At 35.1% G+C, this 16,336-nt stretch overlaps 1 protein-coding gene across 1 annotated transcript; it reads right to left on the reverse strand.

The window, feature by feature from the left end:
* Window positions 1–3,798: 3,798 nt before the first annotated feature.
* On the reverse strand, window positions 3,799–6,707 carry LOC131636530 (probable CoA ligase CCL10). The gene is made up of 6 exons (XM_058907141.1): window positions 5,438–6,707; window positions 5,159–5,354; window positions 4,887–5,032; window positions 4,574–4,641; window positions 4,365–4,467; window positions 3,799–4,187 (listed from the first exon to the last, which is right to left on the reverse strand). Exons 1-6 carry the CDS (start codon window positions 6,473–6,475, stop codon window positions 4,065–4,067), a joined length of 1,674 nt encoding a protein of 557 aa, XP_058763124.1. The 5' UTR covers window positions 6,476–6,707; the 3' UTR covers window positions 3,799–4,064.
* Window positions 6,708–16,336: the final 9,629 nt, after the last annotated feature.

The following is a 16,336-nucleotide window of genomic DNA, read 5'->3' on the forward strand; positions in this document are numbered from 1 at the left end:
CAGCAGCAGCTCTTATGTTAAAACAATTTACATGAAGAATCCTAGAACTAAAACACAATTCTGAGCAGCAGCTCTTGTGTTCATTACATTGTTCTAAAAAGATGCATTTGATTAAGTGTTGGATAGAATCTTGTAGTGTTCTTCTTCTTCATTTTTTTTCCTCTCTTCTTTTTAGCCCCGACTTCTTGTAATGTTGAAACATCTTTTACTTTGCTTTGATTGAGTTTCAGCTTATTCTCATTTAAGTAGTAGCATTGCAACTTTAACCTTTGCGAGCGTCTTCTAGGTTTTTGTATAACAACTAGTTTTTGACATTGAGTAACAAGCCTTGGCTGTGTTTCCGCGAGCAAGCAACACTTCTCTTGAAGTCTTGATTTTCATTTATAGTTTTTAGAGAAAGAGACGTTGAGAGGATAGAAGAGTATTTTCTTCAAAGCCAATGGTTACTTTCCAACGGATATACGTGTAGATGTTGAATGTAGGAACACATTACTTCCTTATCCTTGTAGCTTACAGTTTTGATGTGATGGCATGGAAGACAAATTTTGAATATTACTTCCTTAACTTCAAATGATGTAACTCTGATTCTGAAATAGTAAGCTTGAAAGAGATCACTTTCTTTTCTTTGTTCTTCTGATGATGTATCTGATGAGTAGTTCAGAAACTACTTTGTTGGAATAGCATAAGAACATCAAAACTAAATAGGAGCAAAACTTTCTCTTTCAGAAATAATGACAACAGCCTTTCTGAGGTACGACACAAATCTTCCTAGATCAAATCTGTATCTGAAGAGATAACTGATTTGATAGTGGGACAACACGAGCAATACAAGCTATAGTGTTTGAGTCCTTTCAGAATAGAACAATTTCTTCAAATAATAGTGCAACGACATATCTGAGGAACACGTCTAGCTATCTGAACAAGAGTCATCAACAACACTGTATTTCATATTGAATCCTTATCAGCTGATCTTTGACTATGTCTTCAGAGTAATGAGCAACAACTCTTCTGACGAACATATCTTTGACATTTAATCTTGTCGTGACAGCTTGTATCTGATGTAGATTTTTATTCTGATATAGAGCATCAACATCTTGGTAGACTTCATTTCTTTTTGAGACGCTTGAGACTTCTGAAGCAGCAACTTGTTGAGAAGTGTTCTGTTGATCTTCTTTTTTATTCTTTCAGCATTCCATATACCTACAGAAATAAAAAAGAGTAGTCTTTCTGACAACAATATTTTTGATGATTCTTTAGACAACAGTCGTAAATCATACAGAGCTTTATGATCTGCACACTCAAGAAAATATTAGAAACAAAATTGCTTACACATAAAATATATGTGTTGTTATCACTAAAGCTTAGAGATGAGGTGTAGAAACAAATCTTGTTCTAACAAAAACATGTAATTTCTTCATGAATAAGTCAAAATTCTAACTTTGACTTTTGATTCCTTGGTTGATTTTCTTGATTTCTCTTGATCACATGACTTTAATAATCTCATATTCATGATTTTGATCTTCAAAAGTCCATGGTTGACCAAAATTTCCCAAAAGTCAAAGGTGATCTTGGATAGTTGACTTTTTTTTCTAGATGAATTACATTCTTCAAAGTATTAATTGAATCAAGCTCTTCTAGCCAAATGAATGTTATGAGTGGATTACAACGAGGGATTGGAGGTTCTTGAATCATTCTTTGAGCCATAAAATCATGTTTTGACCAAAAGTCAACTTTCCCGAAAATTAGGCCAAAAACCCTAATTGTGTACCAGATGAATTTGAAAATTGTTGATCTTGATTTAAACCACACTTGGGCTTGGATATTGATGACGGGAAATCCTTTGAGCATATGATAAAGCTTAATCCACCTTGTGAGCCACACAACCTAATTTGCCTGAGCTCCTTGATCAATCACCTATCATGTGAAATAAGCAACAAACAAACATAATCTTTTTGTACATTTTTGGTTAGTAAATGATGCGTGAATGATTATGAATGAGGATAGTGATGATCACACTCTTTCAAATTCAATGCAAATGAGTTGAAATCTTAGGATAAAAAATTGGGGTACAACAATAACCTCTGCAATTTTACGTGCTAGCCCATCACTCAAGTCATGGTATGATGTGAACAAATTAAAGTCGTAGATAAGGTAAATCTAAAATTCTTCCATTAATATCCCGGCCTCATATTCCTTAACAGACACCCTAACCATATTATAAAGGATCCCTTAGAGGATTCATTAGAAGAAGCCAAAATATTGATAATGAATAATGAAAAGAAAGAGGTTTATCTAAGAAAAAATGGTTAAAAATGATTGAATATCATAAGGTACTTGGTGAAGAGAAACTTAGTGGATATTATATGAGAAATCACATTTGATTACTATGAAGCTGGATTCGGTCTCTTGAGATTTGGCCTGCAGATGCATTATAGTAGTGATTTTACTAATAGAATCATTCGAAAGCATCTTCATGTGATATTTAGGCAACTAACAAGGAGTCTCAATAATACATATCTTGATAATCAATTAGTCAATTTTAGGCTAAATGGGCATGATCTCTTTAGTTATTTTTTTCTCCTCTAAATTACACTTTCTGGTCTTTGATTTTCAAGTGATATCCGAAGGAATCATTTGAAAAAACCAAATACTCTCTCCTGATATGATTATATTCAGTTTGTTTTTGGGTCTCTGAATAAGAGAATTTTTGGGTGAAGAGACTCAGTCCTAAAATAAAGAATCAACTGAAATTATGTTTAAAGATGGTTTTGGCCTCAGCTGAATAGTCATTGTCATCGAGATGAACAAGTCTCCCATAATAACGAATCTCAAGAGGGAGGGCTATGGTGAAAATTTAAAGCCTAAATGAGAAAATAGCATTCAACCACAATTGCATAAGCCGAAAACCATCTCCTATGTTTGGAAGTTGATCTCGATTCTTCAAAATAGAATCATACATGTTATCTAAAGATTCATACATATTAGCCAACAAAAATTTGCTCAAACTAAGAGAATGAACCCCATAAAACAATCTAGTTAAAGGAAGAAATGTGTTCTCAAATCAAAGTAGATTTTCAACAGATAAGAGAATGGTGAGGCCAAAATAGAAGAAATTCAATACGCTAACTATCTAAAATATCCAAAGACTTCTTTTGGTTATGTTGAATATATTGTATGTAATTGGTCGAAAACATGTTAAACTCAATGGTAGATTCTAAAACTACATCAAATGTTATGACTTGACCTATGGATTTAAGACTCGTGATATGAGCTACGTCAAACAAGGTGATGGTAAAAATACCATAAGGAGCTACGTCAAACAAGGTTATATACCATGTGACACTCGTACAAAGAGGTGGTTAACTTAGGCTCAAAATTCCATTAATAAAGGAGTTTCACTTTCCATTCAAACCCTATTTAAAATATAAATTATACATCCACGCACACAAACTATATCAATCTCAATTTGGTTATGATGTTGACAATGATGTATGTTTCTCTCTATCTTCAATATATATACATGTTTATCTTTTCATTCCTGTGTTTCCTTCGCTGCATTTCTACTACCTTTTCATCTTAAAATCCTAATAATTTCTCGAAATACAAGCTAGAGTTGACAATTTGAATGTTACAAAGAATTTAGATTAATAAGACTGTCAACTAAGAATTCAATAGGATCTCACTCAAATCTTAGATTACCCTGTCAAGTTTATTTGTGAAAAGTGACATTTTTTTTACCGTCAATAACAATTTAACCAAAAGAGAAAAATAAAGGGAAAAATACACAAATGTTGATACTGATAAAAATTTATTTATTCTAAAACTAGTAAGCTGCTATTGAAGAAACAGAGATGTACTTTTGTGAATTGAAAATTTTTAATTTATTTTTAAAATTCGGTTACAAAATGCTTACTAAAATGGAAATGAAATTTAGGATTATAACAATAAGAAAAGGACACAAAACTACTATGCGATGATCATAACTGCAGAGACCAGAATTTTGACGTCTTTTCGTTCATCTCCATGATGTGTGGTAGATCAGAGCCTTCCAAAGCATTAATATGCTATAACTTTGATCTCATTTGTTGATCCAAAATGACAAGATCCTTTCTTAAGATCTTTCCAGTGGGTGACTTTGGAATCTTGTCTATGAAAGTCACTCGTCGCAACCTTTTGTATGGTGCTACCTGCACAAAGGAAATGAAGCAATTCAGAAAACAAGCAACCTTCAAACCCTTGCATTTGCCACCTTCCCGAGTATTGGTTTATGACAGAAAGAAGACAACAAGATTTATAATCTACTTCTGCACTTGATAAAGTACTATTAATAGTAATGATTCTCTGAATGAATATTCCTAACTTACCTGTTTTGCTACAAACTTCAGAATGTCCTCTTCAGTTATCGAGCTATTGGGGGCACGAACAACAAATGCCACCGGAACCTCACCAGCTTTGGCATCAGGGGATCTGATTTGGAATTGACACCATAAGTCATTAAAATGTTAGGTAAACTAGTTTAGATGTTCATACAAGAAAATAACTAGTTCAGGTTCTGCATAAAGATATGACGTACGGGATCACCCCAGCATCAGAAATTTCAGGGTGAGAAATTAATAAGTCTTCAAGTTCAGCTGGAGCCACCTAGTTAATAATTGAAATGTGAATAAGATCAGCATTAGAGTATGTGCTACCAGTTCAGCAGTATGATAAATTTAAATGTCCTCTATATAATTCAGGAAGTGATTGTCCATATTGCTATAATGATTTACATATGCAATCAATGATATTTCAAGCACTGATAACAAAACTGGATCATCTACTGGTCTATATATGGTGGGAAAATAGTTTTGTTATAAAGGAAGTCACTAAGTTAATGCTGAACATACTTGATACCCGCTACATTTGATGAGCTCTTTTATACGATCCACAACAAATAGTTCTCCCTTTTCGTTAAAATATCCAAGATCTCCGGTAATCATCCAACCCTCATCATTAATCGTCAGTTTCGTAGCTTCTGGATTGTTAAAATATCCTGAAAATAATGTCATATAAGATTCTAATCAGAATCAACATAAGTTTGATTCAAACCCGAGAAGTAATAGATTTGACGCATAAATCAATTCAGTAATCTACTGACATAAAGTAACAAAAATCTTACCTTTCATCATAGAAGGTCCTTTTAACCAAATCTCTCCTACTTGATTTGGTGGAAGGGGTTTAGATGTTTCCAAACTAACTATTTGGGATTCGAAACCAGGAAGCAGTGTTCCAGTTGAACCTAAACCAGAAATGAACCACTCTTCCTTTGGATTTTCATAGGAAATAAGTCCACATCCTTCAGTCATGCCATACCCCTTCACACACAACAAGTATTCATATCACAATCAAATACAAAAATAGTGAATGACAAGTAGTATAATATTTTTCTTAACTATACCTGAATGATTTCAATTTTTGGTAGAATTTTAGCACACTCTTGCATCAGATCTTTTCCTAAAGGAGCAGCACCACCGGCAAGTTGTTTCAGCGACGACAAGTTGTAACTGTCCACAACCTGGCGCCGATTGACGAGCTCCACCATCACCGGTGGAGCAACATACAAATGCGTCACCTTAAACTTCTCCACAGCCGCCAAAGTCTTCTCCAGTTCAAATTTACCCATTATCACCACCGTATTCCCTCTCCGCAGCTGCGTGTACGTTATCACTGCCAATCCCATCACATGATGCATTGGCACCAAACATAAGAACACATTCTTCCCCTCACCGTAGAAATCCTGATCCGCCGTTCCTGCCACTGCCGTCGCTATGAAGTTCTTGTGAGTCAGCATTACTCCTTTACTTCTCCCAGTGGTTCCTGAAGAGTACAGAATCACCGCCACATCGGATTGTGAAACGAAACAGTTTGCCGGAAACAACTCTTCGGAACTTTCGTTTGACTCTCCGGTAAGTTCCTGGTAGTCCCAAACCAAAGAACTGAATTTTTTTGGAGGAAATAATAGGTATGAAGCATCGTCAAGCAATATTGAAGGTAAATCCAAGGGTAACTGTTCGATTTTATCTAGAAGTTCCAATACGGTAAAGGCAAGTTTGGGATTGGAGTCTTGGATTTGTTTGGTGAGTTCGGAGACGGTGTATAAAGGACTACAGGTGGTGGCAATAGCACCTATGGAAACTATAGCTAAGAAGCAGACAGGGAAGCGTATGGAGTTAGGAGCGAATAGCAAAACGACGTCGCCTCGTTTGATGCCGAGGCGGAGTAAGGAGCGGGAGAGGGCGGTGACTTGTGTTTTAAGTTGGCGGAAGGTTAGGGAGTCACCGGTTTGGGCATCGACAAGAGCGACGGTGTCGGCGGCGGAGGAAGTGGATTGGAAGAGGAAGGAGGTTAGGGAGAGATTGGGATCGGTTGGAATGTGGATGGGTTGTCTTGGTGAGGAATACGTCTGCGTTTTGGGGTTATAGCAATTTTTGGCCATTGTTACTATTTGTTAGTTTTGCTGGGTTGAAGTTTTGATATAGTAGTTTTTTGTGGTGACTGGTTTGATATATAGTTTTGAGAATGTGAAAGAAGTGTTGACTTTATTTAACGCTTTGTTTATTGGCATGATCAATCGTTCAAGCAATATTCGCTCCTTATAATCAGAAGTCAATGGCTTCACGATCATCACTATGAATAAGTTGGTATGGTTGTTAGGAAGTTTTCTTACTATTTTAAGATAACAAGAGCAAGAACAAGCGAAACTACCTAAAAGATAAAAGAATAGATGGTAGTCATAATCGTAAGCTTTCTAAGAAAATCCTGAAACTATAAGAATATACTAGTAGATAGTTACTACTAATACATCAAAATATAAATAAAATATTTAACAAGTTGTTAATGGATTTAGTCAACTATAAACCGGCATTATCATTGTTGATCGGTTCACATTTAACCTTATTATAAAGATTTAAAGGTAAGTCAAGAGACTTCCAATTAATGTACATGTTAAAACTACTTCAGAATAATGATTGAGAGTTTAATCACATTAATAAATTTGATTTGTGGAACAAAGAATTATTATAACTAAATAAATAAACTTCAAACAAAAGTTAACTCTCAATACAATAAGACACTAATTTAATTTAGTAGGAAAAGATAAAGTAAAGAAAATAAATACAATGACTTGTTTCAATTCGATCAAACGATCAACTCTGGAGGAGATAGCAATTCTCTGTTTACTATACTTCCAAGTTGTTACAAGCGATTATAAATGAGTTATAAGAAAATAGTCATCTAAGTTCTCAAGAATAAATCCTATTTTTTACCGAAGTGTTTCTCAATCTCTCCAACTTTCTATATAAGAATCACATAAATTCAAGGTATTTAGAAGTATTTTATCAATCCCCTTTAGTTACCAACAATGGTTTACCTGATTCTAATAACACGCTCTTAAGAATTTACCATTACTTCTCTAAGAGTACCACTTGGATTCCCAAAACCTTCTCTCTGTCTTTAGTTGTAAAGTTCTCAAGGTTATCCTGACAAGAATGATATAGACACATATTTATAAATGCTGAAACCCAACGGATTCATACCAAAATCCAAAAACACTTGAACCGAGAAAACCTGACAGGGTATCCAAAAAAATCCAACTCCCATACAAACTGGCATGTGTCGCCGCCGCTGTCGGCAACTGACCATCATCGCCTCCCGCGGTTCAAGCTCCGCTTTCCAGCCACTTGCTTGCGGCTCTAGCCCTGCTCGTTCTCTGATTTTTTGCCACTATGCCCGTAGCTCTAGCTTCCGCCGCTGATTCTACGTTTGTCTCTCACAGTTGTCGTTCACTTCAGTCGAAAAACTTACCTGCGGTTTTCGCGCCTTCTCACAACTTCCTACCTAATTTTACGACTTATGGTTTCTGCAATCTCAAAATATGTTTGGTTTCTCTTCATCGCTTAAGGTTTTAAGACATACTTCAACAATCTTCACCTTAACTTGAAACTATAGTGATGTCAATTCATCCATCAACCACCTTATTGCCAATTTAAGACATACACAAGTTCCCAAAAACAAATCTTATTTTTTACCCAAGTGTTTCTCAATATCTCCAACTTCCTATATATGAACCACACAAGTCCAAGGTGTTTAGAATTGTTTCTCAATTCTTCTTAAATACTTATAAGGGTTTCCCGAATTCAAAGAACATACTCTTAAGAATTTACCTTTGCATCTCTAAGATTACCACTAGGATTCCCTAACCCTTCTCAATGTCTTCAGTTGTAAAGTTCTTAAGGTTGTCCCACCAAGAATGATATACACACATATTTACAAATATTGAAACCCAACAAACCAATACAAAAATCCTAAAACACATGAACCGAGAAAATCATACAGGGTGTCTGTAAAAAAACTTAACTCGCATACACACTAACTCTTATCGTCGTTGTTGTCGATGATCGACCATTGTTGTGTTATGCCATACGACTACCTTGTCTGCGGCTCTAGCTCCTTCGTCCACCCAACTTGCTTGTGGCTCTGGTGTTGTGCATTCTCCGTCGTTCGACACCGTGCATGCGGCTCTGGATTCCATCGTCGCAGATTTCGCAATTGTCTCCTACAACCGTCTTTCACTTCCATCAAAAAACTGTCGTGTTATTTCAGTTCCTTCTCACGACTTATTACCTACTTTTACAATTTTTAATTTCTGCAATGTCAAAATATTTTTTCTTTCTCTTCATCACTTAAGGTTTTAAGACATACTTGAACAATATCCAGTTTGAATGGAAACCATGATGATGAAAATTTATCCATCAACCACCTTACTTCATTGTTGGTGAGCCAGCATTACTAAAACTAGAAGAAATTATGCACAATAAGCAATTTTGGATAGTGTGCTTAGTGATATATAAATAAGTTATACCTTTTCAAACTCTATAAATAAGAGTGTTATGGAGTTGAATTGGAGATATCGATGGATTTAAGGTAGTTCCTAAGAGAAATTAGTTTCTTAACACAAATCACAACAAGAGAGAATATGATAGGAAATTAAGGGTGGAAGCGCTTTTCGAGGAATCGTTAACTGATGTTGTTCAACTTCTTTCATTTAGGGCTTGATTGTAGAACTATGATGAGTAGGCGTATCTAATTTTCTGTTTTATTAGGGTTATATGTAGTTCTCCTAGTACTTATGTTTTGATCACGATCATGATGTTCTAGGTAATTCTTCTTAAGTTTTAATACTGATGGATTCTTCTTTCTTAATGCTTGTTTTGTATTAGCTACCTAAACATGTTTTCATGGTATAACTTGTTATTTGAAAGGTATTGGTTATAACTATATCAAAGAATTTCATCTATTAAATGCTAAAGTCTAGACATAAATTTAGGTTCATTATATGCATTTTCTATTGAAACTTAATATTGACGTGTTGGTTAAAAGGATGAGAGGACATCTATTAGGCAATACGGATGATCTCATATTGTTGACTCAAACATGAGTTGTGATGAGAGCTTCAGACACTAATATTAATAATTAATTGGAATTGCATATTACTGGTCAAGAATTGCATATTTATGCTATTTTAAATTTCAAGTATTCACAACACAATCAACCATTTGGTAAACCAAGCTTAAAGTAATGGAAATTATTGAACGGTATTTAAAACACAGTCAATTCCTATGAAAACGATAAAATCGCACTTGTTATCTACACTGTAACTCTTGAGCATAATCTCTATTTTAATGAGCTTATTTTGTTGTGCGTATAGGAGTTTATAAGCTTGAAGATTATGAATATAGAAGTTTTTAACCATCAGTATGTCGCGCCTATGCAACTTTTCTAACCAAGTCTTTGTCGTTCAGTTATATTGGTTTGGGCGACTTATTTAATCAAATGTCAATAATTTTGATACTTGTATCGAATTATTTATTAACATTAAAAGGAATTTCTTTATTATGTTTATTTTTTCTAAAATAATAAAGTCCCTATAATAGGTAGTCCATTTAATGAAATGCTAAATGCGACTTAATCATGAGACCTCATTAAACATAATGACAATATTATTAAATTATCTATAGTCGAGCTTTATTGTGAACTCGGATAACATTAAAGCATTGAGACTATAATGAAAATATAAGGATGATAATGTCTCATGCATCATGGATAAGGAGTTATCAAGTCTAGACATAGGTATGAATATTAGGAGTAATATTTATATTGGATTGACCCGCTATGAGAATACTACATAGAATGTTATGCAAAATATCATAAGTTATTCTCATGGTGATAAGTGGTGCATACCATCCTTCGACCTAAAATCACTATGGACCCTAGATGTATAGTCGAGTACTTTATTGTTGATCAAACGTTGTTTGTAATTGGATGACCATAAAGACAGTTGATGGATACTCCACAAAGCATGCTGAAGGACATGGGTGACCTAGATGCAATTTTTCCATTCTGCATAACAGGATAAATGTCTAAGAGCCCAATATTGAACTAGACAAGGGTGACAAGTCTATGCCTTGTGTTTAATATAGACATAAGGGCAAAAGGGTAATTGTACACACAAGTATTATCAGGGAAAATGTTTTGTCATATATCATGGCATTTTCGTGACTTGGGTAGCAGTAATGTGTTGCTAGATACCGCTCACTATTTATTATGTTAAATGCGTGACTTAATATAATTGCCAATGTCGCGAGAACCTACAGGGTCACACACAAGGACAATTTGATGAAAGATAGAGTAAATAAGGAACACCCTAAGGTACGGTGCACTTAAGTGAATTGTAGAACTCCGTTAGGTACAATGCACTTAATTAGAATACAGAATATGGTAAGGTATCATAAGGTGATGATGTACGTACACTTAAGTGGGATTTTTAGCTTGCATCCCATATAAGTGGTTCTATAAATAGAACCCTTGTGTAGAAGCATTCTCACCTGAGTTCTATTGTAAGAGAAGATGCATTTTGGAAGGTCGTGTAATGCCCCGATTTAATTTAAATTATTTTTCGTAAATTATTTATGTGATATTTGGTGATCATGTTGTGTCTTTGGTGTTTTAGTATATTAGAGAGCCCTTCGGTGTAGGGTGTTAACATTAGAAAATATAATTGTTGGTGTTGAGAGTGTGCGACTAATAGTGTAGAGATGGGTGGTGTGGTGAGTAGAGCTAATTAGCAATATTAATTAATAATTAATTAGTTAGATAATATATATTGGTATTGATTAATTATTTAATTAAATGAATAAGTATTATTATTAGTACTATTATTATTATTATTATTATTATTATTATTATTTTTGGTGGCGGTAAATAATAGCAATAATAAAATAATAAGATAGGAAAAAGGGTTTTGGGATAGAAAAACTGTCAGAACGTGAAACACGAGAAAGAAAGAATAGGATGCTAGGGCTCAAGGAGAAAAAGAGGTCACCATTTTTAAGAGATAGAAGAGCTTGAAAGAACTCTAAGGTAAGGGTTGAGCTTTCAATTCTATCAGGGTTTGCATAATGATTTATAGGTTGGGAATTATGATTGCCATTGTTGGAATGTTTTTCTTCATGTTGTGTTCATCTCTTTTAGGTGTTGAATGAAATTGATGTATTTAATGCGTTGATTGTATGATTGGATGGTTTTTGTGGTTGGTAAACGTTTGGGAATTGGTATGTTGTTGTGAATTAGATGGTAGAGTTTGAGTATGTGATTTCTCTCAAGAATATGGGGTTTGGGAAGATTTTGGGGACTGGATTTTGTACCACATAATTTTATAAAATTGATTTTTTTCTGAATGTAACCGGTTACATGGTTCGATGTAACCGGTTACATTGTCTAAATATTGTGAAAATGGGCATTATGGCAGCATGTAACCTGTTACATCAGTGAAAAATTGTGTACTCGACTACTAGAATGCATGTAACCGGTTACATGGTTTGATGTAACCCGTTACCGCTGTTCTGACAGAATTTTGTAAAATCAAAAATTTGTAACTTGAGCTTCAGGTGTCCGATTGAGGCCCTGTTCAAAGCGTTAGAAAGCTGGTGCAATGTAATTTCATTTAAAAATAAATTCACTTTATGGAAATGATTTAAATGACGTGTTATGGCGTTGTATGGTGTGTAATTGTATGTTGTGGAGTGGAATATGCGTGAATGCATTGTTGTTGCTTGTTATATTATTATGGTGCGTGTATAATGGCCAACATTGGCGTGGTACATTGACTAAGGTGAATTTCATTATACTTTGTTGTTGTTGCATGTCTATTATGTATCATGCATCATGGTGTTTGGACGATGGTCCATTTTGGTGAGCCTCAATCCTATGGTGGGGATTGGGTGCAAGTAGGTGGTTCCAGGTGGGAATCGGTGAATAGTTACCTATGGTGATGGTAAAGATTTTTTGTGAGCCTCAATCCTATGGTGGGGATTGGGTGCGAGTAGATGATTCTAGGTGGGAATCGGTGAAGCGTTACCTATGGTGATGGCAACGATTTTTTGTGTGCTACGATCCTATGTTGGGGATCGGGAGCGAGTGAGATTTCACATATTGGTACCACATGCATTGAGTCATGGTGTTGAGTCCCGTTGCACTGCATACTTGTTATGTTGTTGTGTGTTTTGGATTGTGTGGAAGCGTGATTGGTAGAATGGGTGAGTATGCATGAAATAATATGTTACTTACTTATTATTATGCATTGCTTTATATAATTGTGATATCTCACCATTCTGTTTGAATGTTGCCTATACGTGGATAACGCGCAGGTGATCCGCAATGAAGATGTGAATATGAGTAGAAGAGAGTGCTCTTCATTATCCTTTTATCGAGTCGACGTCTATTCTGATATGTAACACTGAGGGTCGAACATTTGTTTATTTTACTATGCTTGTTGGAGCTTTCATGATATCTCTCATGTTGGCATTCTTTATAATTACTTTATAACATGATTTGTTTTGAATAAGTAATTGAATAATCTGTTGATGCTTTTCGCATCAATAAAATGAAGTTAGACAAGTCGATGTTTGTCTTGTTATTATTAATAATTTTAAAAAGTTATATGTGTTACATGTCATATGATATGAGCAGGTTTATGTTGATGAAAGTAGCATTCTAATTGTATGAATATTTTTTTTAATTTCTCGGATTTTATTTATAATTACTCAGGGGAAAATTAGGGTGTTACAGGCCAAACCTATAGATATATGTTTGTAATAAAAAAATGCATCACCTTTTCCGTTGTGATCTTGGACTCCACATCCCTTCCATTGTCGCTGCTATGAAACATCAGGGAGTCAAAATTACTCCTTACTGCTCCCCATGGTTCATAAAGAGTACAAAATCACGACCACGTCTGATTTCAAAACGACGATATTCGTCATAATCTTCTCGGAGCTATTGTACACCTCTCTAACGAGATCGTCCTATCTCCAAACCCATGAAAGAAACGATTGCAACATATACGCGAGTCCAAATTTCTCGGTCGAGTAATACTAAAGAAAAATCTATGTTCCAATATTGTAAATGTGCATAGAGTTTTTATACGGTTAAAATGATCTTGGGTTCAAAGTTGTCGATTGCTTTGAGAATTCGGAGACAATGTATAAAGGACTACAAGTGGTGGCAATAGCACTTGTAGCAATTATAGCGAGGAAGCGGACAATGAAACCTATAGAGTTAGGCACGGATAGAAAAATGACTTTGCCTTGTCGGAGTTCGAGGCTAGGTAAGGAGCGAGAGAGGCCAGTGACTTGGATTTTAAGTTGGTCGAAGGTTAAAGTCTCGCCAGTTCGGGCGTCCACGAGGTTGATGGTGTTGTCAACATAGGATGTGGATTGAAAGAGGAAGGAGGTTAGGGAGAAATGGGGATCGAGGGAAGATGGATGAGTTATCTAGGTGAGTAATACTTCCGGTGTGTTTGGATTGACGGTGGGCAGAATTGATTCTAGTATAATTGAGTTTGGTAGAATTGATTTTATCATGATTGAGTTTAGCATAATTGATTTATGTTTGGATACATTTATGCAAAAGTGACTTGAACAATAAATTATAGTGTAAAAATCATTCAGAATCAATTCTGAAGCAGAAGGTACAAATTCTAGCTTCAAGTAGAATTAATTCTAGAGACAAAATCAATTTTACTTTTGATTAACCAAACATCTTAAAATTACTCAGAATCAATTCTACACTTATAAAATTGCTTTTGACCTTTTCGAAAGCCAAACCAAACATGCACTTCATTGTTTCGAGGGAAAAGAGTTTTCCGCCGCTTTGTTTTGTTAGCTTAGTTGCGTTGAACTTTGATATCGGTTTCTTTTTTTCTTTTTTTCTTTTCTTTTTTATTTAATTTTGATATTCTTTTATTATTGAAAAAGAAGTGTTGTCTTTAACATTTCTTAATTTTGCATGATCTTCGGATTTTTTTTTTAAAATAACCATATATTAAAAAAAAAATTACGCAAATAACCACGTCTTGAAAAAAATTACGCAAATAACCAGGTTTCTGAAACCCTTAACACCAAGGCGCCATCTCACATGGCTTATTCCCTTTTTTTTAGTCCTAGGCGCCATCTGACATGGCACACTCAGTCCCAATAAGCCATGTCAAATGGCGCCTCCCTTCAACTTTTAGGAGGAGGAGTCATCTCATATGGCGCCTCCTTGTATATTTTTGTTCAATTTTCCATTTGAAAATGCACCAAGACGCCATCTGAGATGGCTTATTGCAGAAAAGTTGTATATAGGAGCCATCCCAAATGACGCCTCCCTTCATCTGATACAATGGTGGCACCATCTCACATGGCACCTTGGTGTCAATGTTTTCTGAAACTTAGTTATTTGCGTAATTTTTTCCGAAGTATGGTTATTTGCGTAATTTTTTTCTAATACACGGTTATTTAAAAAAAAATCCTAATCTTCGATCCAATCGTTTAAGCAATTTACTTAATAAGTCAATGGCTTCACGCACGACCATCATGAATTAGTTTATTTGAATTACCGCTAAAACCAAAGCTGGAATTGAAAGGCATTATAGTTGGCACTTATCAAGACTAAGGATATATTTAGATGGTTTTTATTTAAGTTTAGTTACTGTTTTAGACTTTGTGAAGTTATTTATCAACGCTTATTTAAGTTTATTTTGATAAATTGTAAATAAATTTTAAATAAGTTGTCTTCTGCGTCGGTCAAATGTTCAATGGTGGAGTCCAACCATGTATCGTTTAATAGAAATTATCTAACATATATAATCAATACACATGAGATTTATGATACACTTTTCTGATCTTCGTCTTTCACTTTACTCTTCTTAGATTTTGTAATTGAACTGGTCATTTGATCGCTAATCTTGAATGTCCATCCTGCACCACCACATCATAGATCAACATCACTCTTTAATAGTCCAACACCATCAATCAACATTAAATTTAGTTCTCGCACAATGATGTTGTCGGTAGGAATTGACTTCCAGTTCCTGCAATATTCCACGATCTCGATCTATAAGCCAGAACTCTATCTGAACCACCATGAGATGAAGAAGATAACCTCCTACATCTCGTCGAAAAACTCTGTTGAATTTCCTGATCTAGTACCACCTAAACCCTTCGTCGTTGATAAGATCCACAAAAAAAATTATGACAGAGATCCATCATCGGTGAGCCTCATCCAAGCAATGACTGATACCAGATCATAGAGTAAAGATAGACATATGCTAGTATTTCGAGATCCCAAGAAGGTAAAAGAAATCCCAAACGCGAAGTTACAACTGGTTATAACTGTTATAGTGGCGAATCACATAGTAATAGGTTTTCTCGTGGACGATGGGAGTTTGTGTAACATCCTCTACAACGATACACTCGAGCAACTAGGACTCCACTATTTAGATATGAGTTCAAGCGGTGATAGAGGAGTTCATGCGGTGACAAAGGTCTCCTAACCTTCAATAATTTTGTAACTCACCCTTGTGGAAAGGAAGATTTTTCACATATTTGCAACTATCCCTCGAAGAAGAGGGAGGTGAAAGAAATGTAACTCTTATGGAATGTAACTTTTCGTTTTCTAGTAGTTCCGTGTAAGAGTGCTTTCAGCGGCATCTTTGGCAGGTCCTTTTTGGCAAAGCTGGATGTCGTGGCTTCCCTTAAAGTAACATATCACATCAACGGTGAAAAGATGGTTGTACTTGATGATGACATGAGAGCAACAAGATGTATTTGCGAAGTTATACTAAAAAATCTTCTAACCACCTCAACAGTGCCATAGGAAGATTCAAAAAGACTTAGTATGATTAACCTTGACGTGCGTGAAGACGATGTCAGACCAATTCCATATGGTAATTTCGAAGTCGTTCAACTCGATGATAATC

The sequence above is a fragment of the Vicia villosa genome, unplaced genomic scaffold, assembly GCF_029867415.1.
Source record: "Vicia villosa cultivar HV-30 ecotype Madison, WI unplaced genomic scaffold, Vvil1.0 ctg.001771F_1_1, whole genome shotgun sequence".
NCBI lineage: Eukaryota > Viridiplantae > Streptophyta > Magnoliopsida > Fabales > Fabaceae > Vicia > Vicia villosa.